General features: G+C 47.7%; 1 protein-coding gene across 6 annotated transcripts in view; it reads right to left on the minus strand.

Moving 5' to 3' along the window:
- Nucleotides 1-932: 932 nt before the first annotated feature.
- Cyfip2 (cytoplasmic FMR1 interacting protein 2) overlaps nt 933-14,356 on the minus strand; it is a 119,022-nt gene continuing 105,598 nt past the window's right edge. For 3 of the 6 annotated variants that reach the window (XM_037200883.1, XM_037200882.1, XM_037200884.1), the window contains exons 28-32: nt 13,529-13,601; nt 12,503-12,597; nt 6,317-6,555; nt 4,501-4,648; nt 2,118-2,517 (exon numbers count right to left, since the gene is read on the minus strand). In XM_037200883.1, coding sequence (XP_037056778.1) covers nt 2,512-2,517; nt 4,501-4,648; nt 6,317-6,555; nt 12,503-12,597; nt 13,529-13,601 — 561 coding nt within the window. In that variant the 3' untranslated portion in view covers nt 2,118-2,511. Of the gene's footprint in view, nt 2,518-4,490; nt 4,649-6,316; nt 6,556-12,502; nt 12,598-13,528; nt 13,602-14,356 lie in introns of all 6 variants that reach the window. The other 3 variants (XM_028864240.2, XM_028864239.2, XM_028864242.2) reach the window with 2 other exon arrangements.

The following is a 14,356-nucleotide window of genomic DNA, read 5'->3' on the forward strand; positions in this document are numbered from 1 at the left end:
ATAAATGTAAATTCATTGTACAAAAATCCCCCAACAACTCTTAATACAAATATGGTACACATTTGACAGTTCCTGAAACAGAATTCTTTTTAAAACATTTTAAAATCTAAGCTTTTTTTTTTCTTGATTTTTAAATACATAAAAAAAAAAATCAAAAAGGCTGGGGGGTGGGGACAAGGACCACTAGAGAGGAAAGAACATTGAAGTTGTCCAGAGTCCACAGACAAGTGCTGAGGAAATAAGAGCTCCCCCCTCAAAGTGAGGACCTCAATTTATTGGGATCAAGTCTCTTGAGAATGTGACTCTTCCCAGAGGGTCAACTTTTGGGGTCATGAGTGCAGGGTGGGAAGATGAGCTGCCAGAACGGCCAACTTATGAAGGGAATGGCCCAGATCCCTACAGAGCAAGAATAGAGGGCTTCAAACAGACTCTAGAGTGTAAAAATCTGGTCATCTCAGAGAGTCAGGTACTCGTCCCAGCCAGGACTGAAAATCTGGAAGGTGGACTCTGCCTCTTGGATATATCTATGGTCATTAAAGGAGACAAAAGATCAGACTAGGAAGTGACAGTGCCAGACAGGAAGACTGACCAGCTTCATTTCAAACCACGCCCCTAAACTGCAAATGATGCCGGTTCTTGCTTAGACCGCAGAGCCTAGAACAGGGGCTCTGAATCTGTGGTATGCAGTAAAGTAGATCTTCTGGCCCTCTTCCCAGAGATTCTGGCTTAGTGCATCGGAGGCATGTCCAGAAATGAACACTCAAGTGGATGACCCTCAAGGGTTCCAATTTACATGGCCTCCCTGTGGAATACATGGCCGCATCTCAAGGCACTGGTTATGCACATCTCTGCTGTTTTCCGTGTGGTTAAAAATGGTGATGGATGTCAGTCATCTTCCTGGGGGAGGGGATGGCTAGTCCTCTCTCCTCTCACTTTCTCACTGGGTTGGCAGAGTACCTAGAATCCACTTCCTATGTTTTGGGGGCTCAGGATTATGGCCTCCCTCTGCAGGTCAGATGACTAGCTCTGTATGGAGACATGGCCATCTCCTTAGAGATCTCCTACAGGTGGAGATTCTGTAGGGGCGTTTTAGTCAGTCTGGAAAGTAGAAGTGAGTAACACCCCTGTGAGAGAATCTCTACCCCAGCACTGAACATGTGTAAAAGGAAGGGACCAGGAAGTTGAGAGCAAAAGAATAAAACGTTCCAAGACTTTCAGCAGCTGACATGATGAAAACTCCAGTTTGCTCAAAGATAACTTCTTTTTCGGGGGTGTGTCTCGGGATTGAAAGCTTGTTGACAAGCAGTTTTCCTCCTTGCCTCCCTGTCTTCAAGATGGTATAGGTATCTGTTGAAGTAACCCCTTAACATGTTCCTTCATGTGGGATTTTCTTGGATGAGGTCCTGTGTTAAGAACTCACTAACTGGGTCGCTGGCTAATGGTATGTGTTGTGCCACGGCTGACATGTCCATTACCCATGGGGTCCAGTGCTGAGCATCTACATGAGGAACAGGGGTGCCTCATCTTCCCACCCTGGTGACAAGCCTAACCTCTCTCCTCTGGGATCTGAAGTTTTGGCCTGTGCCCACAGGTTTGCTTCTACACGGTAGGCCTGGCCGTTTTCTTCACCTATTCCCACTCACTGTGATATGGTTTTGAAATCATCCTTTTCTTCTCTCTAGGACTGTTCTGCAAGGAGGGTCTAGGGTGGGTCTTAGGGAGACTATAATAGGTCCTGGCCAACATCATCTATTGTCTTGACAGTCCAAAATCTCTTCCTGGTTCACCAAGGGTCAAACCTTGTTGATGGAATCCCTAACATCTCGACCAGGAAGCAATGTACCAATGAACTGGAGGGGGAAGCCACAGAACACAGGCCAGTAAGCTTAGGCACACAATTGGGTCAGGCAGATCCCTCTGCTATGGCTACACTCTCTTCTTAGTCCCTAAGACTACAGTGCTGGATCACATATGGACTGGGTAGATGGTTACGATGTTGGGAGGTGGTCTTGGAAGCCAACACAGATGGGGCGGAGAGCCGCAGGATGGAAACAATAGCTCTTAGATATAGTCAAGGTAAAAAAAAGAAAAAAGAAAAAAGAAAACACACACTGCCCTGTGTTTTTGTTGTTTTTCATTTACACTATGGAAAACCCACCATGGAGATATCACGGGAGAACATGCGGGAGCCCAGCCCTTGGGAGTGGTGCAGATGTGTTGGGGAGGTTTTCTTTTCCTTCTAGGCCAGTTCCACACACCGTCAGCTGGGCCTGCTGCAGGCTGACCACGGTGTTTCCTCTCCTGCTTCTCCTCCTCCTCCTCCAGGTTGGAGGGCTGCGGGACTTTCTGTCTAGCAGGTGGTGGCCAGTGACTGGTGGATTGGGGGCTGGAAGCAGCGCACGTGCTCCACAGTGGAGCTGTCTGTCTCCACGGACTTCATGTACTTGTTCAGGATGGCAAAAACCTCATTGTTCAAGATCTGGTACTTCCTGATGCGGTCAGCCATCTTCTTCAGGGCTGCAGAAGGATGAGGATGCTTAGATTAGGACAGGAATAAAGGAGGGGGCTGGAGTCCAGGTTCTCGGTGTCTCAATGGTCATATTTCCCTTTTTAAAGGTCTTCTCTATGGTTCCCAAATGCTAAAGGTCACTGATAACCTTTGCAAGTTTCAAAGCTTATAATGAAGCTACCATAATCAAAATAGCACAGTACCATCATGAAGACCAATGAAATAGAACTGTATGGCTAGAAACACACTCTTGTGTGTTGAGTCAAACTACTGAACAGGAAGACAAGACCATCCGAAGTATGGATGTGTCAGGGATAACCTTTTCAATACATGCTGGGAAAGTTGGATACCGACATGCAGAAGAATGTTGAACCTGATTTTATACACTGTATACAAGAATAAGCTAGAAATGGATAAGAGACTTCAGTATGAGCCAAACCATGATGTTCTTAGAAGAAAGCACAGGAATAACTCTTCATGATGTTGAATTTGGCAGCCAATGCAGAGTGAAATGGGGACTTCAGTGCATGAAAGGATATATACCATCAATGGAATGGAAGGATTTGTAAAACAGGTAAGATGCTGTTATTCTGAATACATCAAGTGTTGTGAGCCAGGGTCAGTAAGATGGCTCAAGGCATAAAAGCGTTTGCTGCCAAGCCTTAGGGTCTCAGTTCGATTCCCAGACCCTACATGTTGGGAGGAGACAACTGACTCCAGTGAGTTGGCCTCAGACCTCCACACATGGCACTGTGGCAGGTGTGCTTCTTTAGACATACATGACTGTGCACAAAGGAAGTAAAAATATGAAAAAAAAATTTAAGCAGCAATTAAAAAATCAGGGAAAAAACTTAGATATCTCTCTACAGCAGATATGTAAAGACCCAATAATATCTGGAACTTTGGGTTCTTGAGTGTTATTGGTGGGAGTGTAAAATGCATCCATTAGGGAAAACATTATGGACATTCAAGAAATGAAAGAGAATTACTAGATGGCCCAGCACTTGGACTTCTGAGTGTATATTCCAAAGACTTGAAAGGAGACTCAGATGGCTGCCTAAGTTCACAGTCTATTGTTATTCCCAATCACCAAAGGTGAATGCAACGCAAGGCTCCTTCAGTGGATTGTGTTTTCCATAAGATGAAACACTGGTTAAGCATAAAAGAATGGGATTCGGACCCACTGTAACACGGAGAAGTCTTACATAATAAGCCAGTCATAACATGACGGACACTGTGTTACTCTCCTTACAGAAGGTACATAGAGTCCATAGGTTTATAGACACAGAGAAACGGTAGTTACCAGGGACTGGGGAGCTGCTTAAATGGACCCAGAGCTTCAGCAGGCGAAGGTAAAAATGCTTGGGACATGACGGATGTTGGTTGCAAGACACCGTGAGGGTATTTAATGTAACACCGAACTGTATACTAGGAAATGGCTAGATACCATCACCACCACTCTTAAAACCCGTGTGTGTGTTTTTTGGGGGGGCTCCTTCTCTCATCTGGCCCCTGGCCATCTCCTAGACACTGTGTCTGTATGCCTCCGTGCTGTGTGGTAGTTGCTCCCTGTGTCTGGAATCCATCCAGGCCATCGTCCCATGTGCTGCCGGCCATCCCGCACCTAGCCCAAGTCCCAGCTCCTGTGAAGACTTCTGATCTCGTCTCCACCACTGCTGTCTAGTTTAAGGGCTGTTTTCTCACAACACCCTTTCTTTCCCGGTGCCTGGCATGACTCTACGGTCCAATGTGGTGAGGGAATGAGGGCTAGGACCGACAGGGACTGCCTGGGACCGGGGAGGGACATTTGACACCAGGAGTCCAGGCTGGCTTTCAGGGTGACCCAGTCTGTCACAACATGTGACCTGCAGGCCCTTTCCAGGCTGCCCCCCAACTTCTGAGTGACGGTCCATAGTCATCACCCTCCAGAAGCATTTTCCCCTTTTCCTCCCCGAAGCCAGCCTGTTGCCAGGCCAGCCACATCTGCTTACCACGTTCTTAATGATTTCATCCTTCCCGTCCTGCCTTTGCACCTTCAGCAGATGGTAACAGAAGTCGAACAGGTCAAAGCGCCGCTGCTGGCCCAGCAAGACGATGATGGAGCAGCCTGCCCAGTTCAAGCCGTCCCCGAAGCACTGCCTGGAGGGTGGGGGAAGGAAAAGGTGAGAAGCGGAGAAGAAAGGGGCCTCTCCAAAGCTGGCAGGACGGCTGCTGAGCGGGCCTGCCCTTGGGTGAAGACCTTCCCTTTGTAAAGTAGGCACAAGGACGTCCTGAGGGTGGGTTTTTTTGTAGTTTCCAGGGACTTCGGTTATGTTAGGAGTCCTTTTAACCACAGAGGGGTGTTGAGCCCAGGGAAACAACAGCCAGCTGGGAGGAAAAGATGACTTTACAAAGAACACAACCAGACTGTGTGCGCACAGACGTGTGGAGGCTGATGTCGTGTCCTATCCTCAGTCACACTCTACCTTATTTTCTCAAACGGTCTCTCCCTAAATTTGGCTTGCCAATGCAGTGTGAGACTAGCTGGGCAATGAGCTTCCAGGCACCCCCCTGTCTCAGCTTCTGTAATGTCAGGATTCTAGGTGCATAACGCCTCACTTGGCTTTTCTGAAATGTGTATTTTTAACCATGTGTCTGTGCATGGATGTGCAGGTGCCCACAGAAGGCAGAGGCCAGTGGCAACGGGTCCTCCTAGGTCTGGACTTGCAGGCAACTGGGAACCATCTAAAGTGGGTGCTGGGATCTGAACTCTCATCCTCTGGCAATAGCAGTACAGTGCTCTTAACCGCTGAGCCATCTCTCCGGCTCCTCCCTTGGCTTTTAAGCATGGCTTCTGGAGAGCAGAATTCTGGTCCTTCAGGCTTGCCCTGAGCCATCTCAACTCTAACCAGCCTTTGAGACTCCCATGGCGGGCCATAGGGATCAGATGCTCCTCATACAGGAGGCCCAGAGAGTTCTTGGGGCTTTCGTAAAGCCCTACTGTGGGCCTTGATTCCCAGGAGACATGGGGAGGACTGTAGGGTCACCCTCATGTCCTTTCCCCTGCTCAGAAGTTAGTAGCCCAGCCTGCCCTGGGTAGGTCCCCTGCGTCTCTGTCACAGGGTTGGAAGGACATAGCCCCCACAGCTTGCTGGTCTTTCTTTTCCCATTCCAGCACTACTTCCTCAGGAAACCCTGCTCAGTCCCTCCCCACCCCTTCCTTAACTGCTGTTAGTTCCAGAAGGACCAGCTGGTCACTTTTGCCGCCCCACCCTCAGCAAGAAGCTAGATGGGTGCAGGAAGAAGGAGGGGACTCTGCTCCTCTTCTCTCCGACAGGACTGGGAGATCCAAAGTCTCCTCTTTTCCTAAGAGTGGCATTTGGCAGGGGTGAGGCGGAGGGGGAGGTTCCCAAGGCTGACATTCATGGGGCCCTTTCTCAACATTCACTCTTGAGCTCCAGTTCTGCTCACAGCCATTTATGCATTTTCTGGACTTTCCGTTCCCTGGCACAGACCCCACCCCAGGGGATCAATTCTAGTCCGAGAATTCAGGTCTGACACCTCACCCAGCTCCATTCTCTGGTGTCTGCATCCTGCCCCATGTGACACCTTGACATTTGTGCTTCCGTATTCTCTTTGTACCTTTTAACCTCTGGAGGCCAAGAACAGGCAGTCTGCTTTTGCCATGCCCAGCACTGGCACCACGACCAGTGCACTTTCTCTGACTGTTCATGCCCGCCCTCCCTCTCAGCCCCTGTTCTTTCTGGCTAGCCCTAGGCATCCCGGTGGTGAGAGAAGGGGAGGGCAGGTAGCTGGGGGTACACTCACTCAGCTGTGAACTCGTTGGTCCCCACAGGGATGCAGTAGACAAATTGCATGGCACTCCACAGCCGGTGGAATTCGACACACTCGTCCACGTGCATGACGCCATTGGTGGGTGGCGGGCCCCTCCAGATGGGGTCCTGCAGGTAGCTCCGAATTCGGGTCAGGATGACTTCGAACATGGACAGGCCACAGCAGAGCCGCTCCTTGGTCAGCAGGTCACCTTCCCGAGCGATGGCGATTTGCTGGGATGGAAGGGATAAACATGGCATCCACCCCTGAGGTCCCATCTGCCCCACCTCCACTGGGCAGTCCTGGTGCTAGCCACATCTAGAACTTGGTTACCCCTCCCAGAGCAGGGCACTGTGTGTAAGAACTTGAGGGCATGGAAGCCTTAGGGTAACTGTCACTCATGGCAAGTACAATCCAGGCACCCTCAGTAGAAGACTGATTTTTACGAATTATGGGACCACGTACTGGTTTCAAAGGCTGGTGGGGGCTGAGAACATGGCTCAGTGCAAGTACAAGGATCCAAGTTCTGTCTTCCAGAAGCCATAAAAAGAAGCCAGGAGTGATGCATGTGCCTGTAATTGAGGCTCTGGAGAGGTCATGATGGCTAATTGGGTACACACAAGTCAGAAGTAGTCCTGTTTATAATGTAACACTACTAGGCTCCTGATGAGCAGCGACCGTTCAATTCTACGGGCACGTTATTTCTATTTCACAGATGAGGAAAACCGAGGCTCAAAGGTATAAAGCTTGGATTCTGCTCAGCGTAGCTTAGATTGACAAGTTAAATTAGCAAGAGAACTCGGCAAGCTGGAGAAAGTGACATTACTACAATCCTATCTAACACCAGCACAACTCCAGAGATGAAGAGAACATGTGTGGGGTGTGTGTTCATGTAGAAAACAGTTCAGAAGAAGTCAAGTTAGTCGTGGGTGCGGATGGGCTGGGGAAAATGGGGGAGCTTTTCACTTGTAAAACAATTTTGTACAGTGGAATGTGCTAGGAGCGTATGTTACCGTTTTAAAATTTGCAACTGACTTCACAGAGTTATTTTCTCTCATCAGAAACCCTTCTTTGACAATGGTGAATGGTCTCTATTAGTAATTCAAACAGGCTTCTCATCTGGTCCTGGCTACTGCGGATCGAGTTATCCGACAGGCACACAGGCACATCAAACACACGGCCGTCTTGTGCAACTGTCTGTGCTGTGAGTGAAAACATCTAAGAGCAAAGGCGCTGAAAGCCATCTGCAAAGCACATATTAAAATCTGAGGTCAAGCTCGGGTCTTCTCGTCTGGGAACAAAGCTAAGGAAAGCTGGCTGCTAGGACAGCAACGGACACACATGGGATCAGCTCCCAGTGGGAGGAAGGGTTCTGGGGGAGGACAGTGCATTCTGTAGGGGGGCCAGGAGGTACCACCTGACCTCTCCCTCGATACTCTCCTCCTTGGAGACCTTCCCCTCCCCTGCGAAAAAGAGGGCAGCCTCTAAGTAAATCCAGGGAGGGAAATGAGTCGGGGAGTACAGCCTGTGATGAACGTGGGCCATGAGTGTGGTTGTTATGGCAACCACACAATGAAAAGGCCTTGGCAGAAAATGAGTTGGAGAAGAGTTGGTGGACGTATGTTTGAAACGCAAAGGGGAGGGCGCCCTGATTCATGGCGCATCAACTTGATTCCACAGGCTGACACAGAAGGCCACTCAAGCTGCCCCAGGTAGCTAGAAAAAAGTACTCGAAGATACCTTAAACCTGGTACTTGATTCCGTTCTGCTCAGCTCTCCACATGTTAAGAACAATTGCTTGATACCCTGGAGGTGCTCAGTAAACAAAGGACTCATGTATGTTCTCATCAGCAAATTGAGAGACTTCTGGTATTCTAATTAATCTGTTGTCTATCTGATCATTCAGGCAGCCTCTGAGAACCCTAGTTTTGGGGTTAGTGGGTGGGTAGAAATATTGGCAAATGACTTTATAGAACCCGTGGTTTCACCTTCAGCTCCCCATCCACCAGAGCCAATGGAAGGGGCCCTGTCCCCTTTCTCTGAAGTTTTCACCCTTCCATTTCCTTCTGTGACCCATAAAACTAATATGCATTCACTGGGTAAAATTTAGGGGAAAAACTTAAATAACATATGAGAAAGATAATATTCCACTTATCCCATTACCCAGAGCTGAGCTTTCTTAAAATAAAGATTTATGAATATGTATACATGCATGTATATACCAGATCATCTATATTACTTTTTCATTTAGCACATCTCTAATTTAAAAACTCATTTCCATAATACATTCAGTGCCATGGTCTTTAGATGCCTATCTAAAAACAGTCTCTGATAAATGTCTTCAGTCTTCTACCCTTGCTGGTTATTTTAAGTTGTCCATAAATCTTTAGTGTTGGGGACAATCCTAAAGTAATTGCCTGTATACCTAACACTCTGTGAGCACTGTCTGTCATGTTGGATAAACCCTAGCTGGGGGGGGGGGGCGCGGGTCAGAGAATGTAATTACTTTAAAAGGATAGTGAGTCTCAAAAAAGCTGCCCCGATAACTTCCCAGGTGAAGCCCATTCCTGTACCCCCACCAGCCAATGTGCTCTAAAGAAGAAGGCTGTTACCAAACGGAGAGATGGAATCTACCTTGACGTCAGGGTACGCGTTTCAGATTGCTGGGAATGTTGAACTTTTTCTATGTTGACTTTTTTTTTTTTTTAAATGTGAGTTTTCTTTGCCTTTTTTGGTATATCATTTTGTGTGTGCAAGTGTGCTTTGCCTATGTGCATGTATGTAGAGGTCAGAGGTCAACTTCGGGTACCTTTTTGTTATTTTTTTTTTCCAAGACAGGGTTTCTCTGTGTAGCCCTGGCTGTCCTGGAACTCACTGTGTCTAACAGGTTGGCCTCGAACTCAGAGATCTGCCTGCCTCTGCCTCCCAAGTGCTGGGATTTACAGGCGTGTGCCACCACTGCCTGGCCATAGCTTTGGGTATCCTCATCTGATCTCTGCTTACTTTTTGAGATAGGATCTGTCACTGAACCAGAAGCTCACTGTGTTGGCTAGACTGGCTGCCAGTAAGTGCCTGAGATCTGTCTGTCCCCTCCTCTATCGCTGGGACAAGACATGTGCCACCACCCCTGGCTTTTCTGTGGGTACTAGGGACCCGAACACAGGTCTTCTTGTATGCATGGAAAGCACGTCACCCCGTGAATGATCATCCTACCCTCATTTTCTTTTTACATTAAAAAACAAAAGGCCATCTAGTGCTTGATGCAAATGTGACCAGCTTGTGGCTTGTTGTCATGTATGGAGGCTGATGCTGAAAACAGCTCTTATATGAAATACCTGACCACAGGCATGGATTCTCAATATTCTTTTCTTTGGCCCTTTGTATCTTTCGGAATTCTGATTTATTCTTTAATAATCAAGAAACGCAGACCCTACCACATTGTGTGTGTGTAAATTCGCTAACTTTTCTGCGCACATCAGTGAGGTCAGACTTTCGTGCTGTTTCCTCTGTAACATTCAAAAGGCGGAGCCCTGAAAGTGCAGGCAAACTCAGAACAGATAGGAACGACTACAATGAGACTCTGGGGAAGAAAACACGGCACATAAGGATTTTTACCAGGTGGAATATCAGCAAAGACACCTTCCTTCCCTGATGAGTGGCTCAACCTTTTGTCAACCTGGGAATGATCTTCCCAGCTGTCAATGGTATAACACATTCTAAGAGACACTAATTTTAAAAATGCAGGCCAGCTAAGGAGGTGAAACAACTACCATGCCATTTCATAGATGGGAAAACAAAGGCAGAGAAATAAAATGTTTCATGTGAGACTATGTGATACTCCAGGGTAGAGCTACGACAATGGTGCTGGCTGAAAACCAGGTCACCTCAGTTTGTTCAGAAACAAATGCGAACACCACAGTGCTCAGACTTCCCTGCTTTAACTCTGCCATGACTGCTGCCTGTCACTGACCCAGACACCACACAAGATCCGGCGGAGAAGACCTAGTGGCCAGCTTCAGTGTTTACAACTTGTTAGCATTTCTTTGGCCCATGGGCTGATGTTATATTTATTATGTGTGTTGTATGTATGCATTTAGTGTGTGTGTACATGTGGTTTGGCACATGTATAGAGCTCAGAAGACAACTTGCAAGAGTCTGTCCTTCCTTCCTTCCCTCATATGGCTGGGATCAAACTCAGCCCGGCAAGCTTGGTAGCAAGTGCCTTTAACCACTGAGCCATCTCACTGCCCCCAAGTTCTACTTTTTAGTTTTCTTTTTCACATTTTATCTACACACATGGACCTTGATCCTACCCTACAATCTTTCCTCCATCCTCCTTTCCCAGTCCCAGTGACCCCTGAGTCTACTTTCAGGCTGATCTGACTGTAGTGTTGGGGTATCCTTTGAGAATTGGGCAACTTGTCAAACTGGCATGATCTCACTCACTGGGTTCCTGTTTGCCAGAGACTCAACACTGGATAAACTGAGATTTCTATCAGTCCCAAGGAAATGGCGTGCACCAGAATGGGGGAGGAATGCACAGCCATGAGTGGAAACCTATGCCAGGCCCCCCAGGCTCCAGAAGATGGATTCTTGCAGGATGACACCCTGGGAGCAGCCGGCACGCCACTGGCTTGGGAGATTTCTCCCTAAAAGGAAATCCTCTTTGAAGATTTCCTCTGTTCAACTTCTGCTGCCAAAAAAGTGGAAAGACTCCCTCCAGTGTCTGAATTCTCCGCTGTGAGCTGAAGACCCAAATGCCTCCTGTGGTTAGTCACCGTGTGCAGTGGGAGCCTGATGTGGGGAGCTTCTCAGTTGACATCTGTGCAGGTGGGGCTTGGCATTGTGGGGAGTGGCTACCTCCTCTGCCGAGAGTGTGGCTTCTTCTGACTATGGGGATGACCCCAGAAGGGAACATGAGTCCAAGGGTGGCTTTAAATCCTGAACTGCTCTAATGGTCAGTGTGGCCAGCAACACAAAGCGGCTGGGTCACCTGTACGGTGTCTGGTGCCACCTCATCCCTGCTTACCTCCAAATGGGAGGCTCACTTAAATCAACTGGAAACAGAAATAGACATTTGGGTGCCTCTCCCCTATTTCTCTTCCGTCCTGCCTCCCTACAGAATCTAAGTGCTCTGAAGGCAAGAGTCCTCCCTACCCAATTCAGTGTCCACAGTAACTGGTACCATTTTTCAAAAGTTCATTTTTACAGATTCAACATGAGCCCAGGCAACTTTGAAGATATTAGAACATTATAAATAAAACTCAAATTGCCTTTGATTCCTTGTCCTCCCCACCAGTCTACCTCCACCTTTCTTCAGAATTCACCATGGTGAACTGGTGTGCTGGATAGTTTTATATCAACTTGACATAAGCTGAAGTCATCAGTGAGGTGGGAAGCTCCATTGAGAAAATGCCTGCGTAAGGGTGTGGTCTTAATTAGTGGTTGATAGGGGAGGGCCCAGCCCATGGTGGGTGGTGCCATCCATCCCTGGACTGGTGGTCCTGGGTTCTAGAAGAAAGCAGGCTGAGCAAGCCATGGGAGCCAGCTAGTAAACAGCACCCCTCCATGGCCTCTGCATCAGCTCCTGCCTGCAGGGTCCTGCCCTGACTTCCTTTAATGATAAACAGGGATATGGAAATGTAAGCCAAATCAACCTTTCCTCCCCAACTTGCTTTTGGTCATGGTGTTTTGTCGCAACAACAGAAACCCTAACTCCAAAAATTGGCTTTGGAACATTCTGGAAGTTTTCAGGGGACATTTTACTTATATGTTTTTGGTATGTGAATGTTTTTGAAAACCCTATGTGAAATGTAACTTGAATTCAAGATCTAGCCACATTGATTGATGCACTTAAATTTAATCTTTCATTTCTATTATTATGGATTTAACAATGCTGCATCTACAAGTACAGAGTGCTTACATAAAATGCCACATTCTACTGAGCTAACACCTCAGACAAACCACAGGACCACAGTTTCTCCTGATCTTGAGTTTGAGAAAAATATCTAGATGTGAACTGTGGACTCAGAGTATGTGAAATTCTAAATTTGATAGATGGTGTTGCAGAATTTTTGGTACCTGCCAGGGATGTGATATTTTCCCTATCTGTAAAATAAGGAGTTTGGGCCCCAAATACTCCATTCTTGGGACCCTTTGGGCCCATGACATGGGTTGTACCTGAGGAGTTCCCAGCCGTTCTATCAGGGGGACCAGGTGAAGTGGGGCGTACTTGGCTTCCAGGCGCTTCATCCGGACTTCCAAGCGCTCCCCCTCTGCAGAAGGGGCAAAGGAACAGAAAGTGTGTGACCAGAGGAAGAAGACTTCTCAGAGGACCTGATGCTGTCACTGTGTCCCCAAACTAGGATGGAGTGTGCAGAACTTCCTCCTTGGTTCTGGAGACTGCGATGAGAATTTATTTTGAGGGACTATCCCCCTGTGACCTTGGATCATTGGATCAATAACAGAAGTATATGTCTAGTGAAATGGGGAGTTCCCTCTCAATTAAGGAGTTTGAATCAAGGCCAGATTGAGTTGCACAGTAAGGCTAGCTTTGAAGGAGCAAGGCTTGGAGTACTATTTCTAATCCCTTCGTGATTCCATGAAACTCCTTCCCGGATGACTGCAGTCTGAGTTCACTGGGATGGACTGGGGAAGTGTGAGGACCTGAGTTCAAATCTCCAGAACCATATAAAAGCTGGACAAAGTGCATGTGCCTGTAATCCCAGCACCCCCACAGCGAAGACGGGAGGTAGATGCAGGAGACTTCCTAGATGTCTGCAGGCCAACTAGCCTGGCACACACAGCAACAAACAACCAGGAGACCCTGTTTCAAACAGACTGGGAGGTGACGACGATACCTGAGGTGGTCCTGACTTCCAGGTGCGGCCTATCGCACACATGTGTCCATACTTACACAATTATTTATTTATTTATTTATTTATTTATTTATTTATTTATTTATTTATTTATTTGTTTGTTTGTTTGTTTTTCGAGACAGGTTTCTCTGTGTAGCTTTGCGCCTTTCCTGGCACTCACTTGTACCAGGCTGGCTCGAACTCACAGAGATCCGCCTGGCTCTGCCTCCCGAGTGCTGGGATTAAAGGCGTGTGCCACCACCGCCCGGCCAAGTATTTATTTTTTTTTTTAAAGGTGAGTATGAATTCACATGTAAGAGGGCTGTCAGCGCTGCTGGTGGTTTCTTACCTTTGATGTAGACTCGGGGCAGGATGTTTTGGAAGGGTGCAGCATGAAGCAGATCACAGACTTCCTCCTGAGACTGCAGAGACAGAGGGGGAGAGGGAGAGAGAAGAATTTTCACCTGAAGTTAGAAGGATTTCCTTCTGAAAATCTTGGCTGCAGCTCTGTTGGCTCTAGGGCTTATGTTCTGGGTATTCTCTTTATTGGCAGTGTGATCCTGGTAACTAACTGGCTTCTCGGAGTCGATTTTCAAAATGAGGATGAGATCAGAATGCGGTTCACTGGGTTGTTGTGAGGACAGAGAATTCATAACCTACAGCCCAGTCCCAGCTCCTGAGAGCTCTACACATCTTTACCATCATCTGACAAGGACTTTGCTGAAGCGTTAAGGTGAATGAATGGTAGAGGGACCAGACAAGGCTGAGAGCTACCAGACTCTGGTTGGTTGGCGATGAGTTCTATAGGATTAAAGAGGATTGCTAGGACACAGTAGGGGTGGGGTGGGGAAGATGTCTCAGTCGCGAAAGTGCTTGACCTAAGCTTGATCCCCCCCACATAGGTAAAATGCCAAGTGTGGTCATTTGTGCCTATAATCCCAGCAATGGTGAGGCAGAAATAGGCAGACCCCTGGGCCCCCTGAGTGAGCTACCTTACCCCCAAAATAAGGTGGACCGCTCTTGAGGAATGATACCTGAGGTTGGCCACTGGTGTGCATGTGTGTGCGTGCATGTGTGTGCGTGCACACATGAGACACTTGCATCAACCTTGCCCTCTATTAATCCAGAATGACTGGGCAAAGGTCTGTGTCTGGATTAGTTTTTGTCACCTTAGCCA

The sequence above is a fragment of the Peromyscus leucopus genome, chromosome 8b (assembly GCF_004664715.2).
Source record: "Peromyscus leucopus breed LL Stock chromosome 8b, UCI_PerLeu_2.1, whole genome shotgun sequence".
Lineage (NCBI taxonomy): Eukaryota > Metazoa > Chordata > Mammalia > Rodentia > Cricetidae > Peromyscus > Peromyscus leucopus.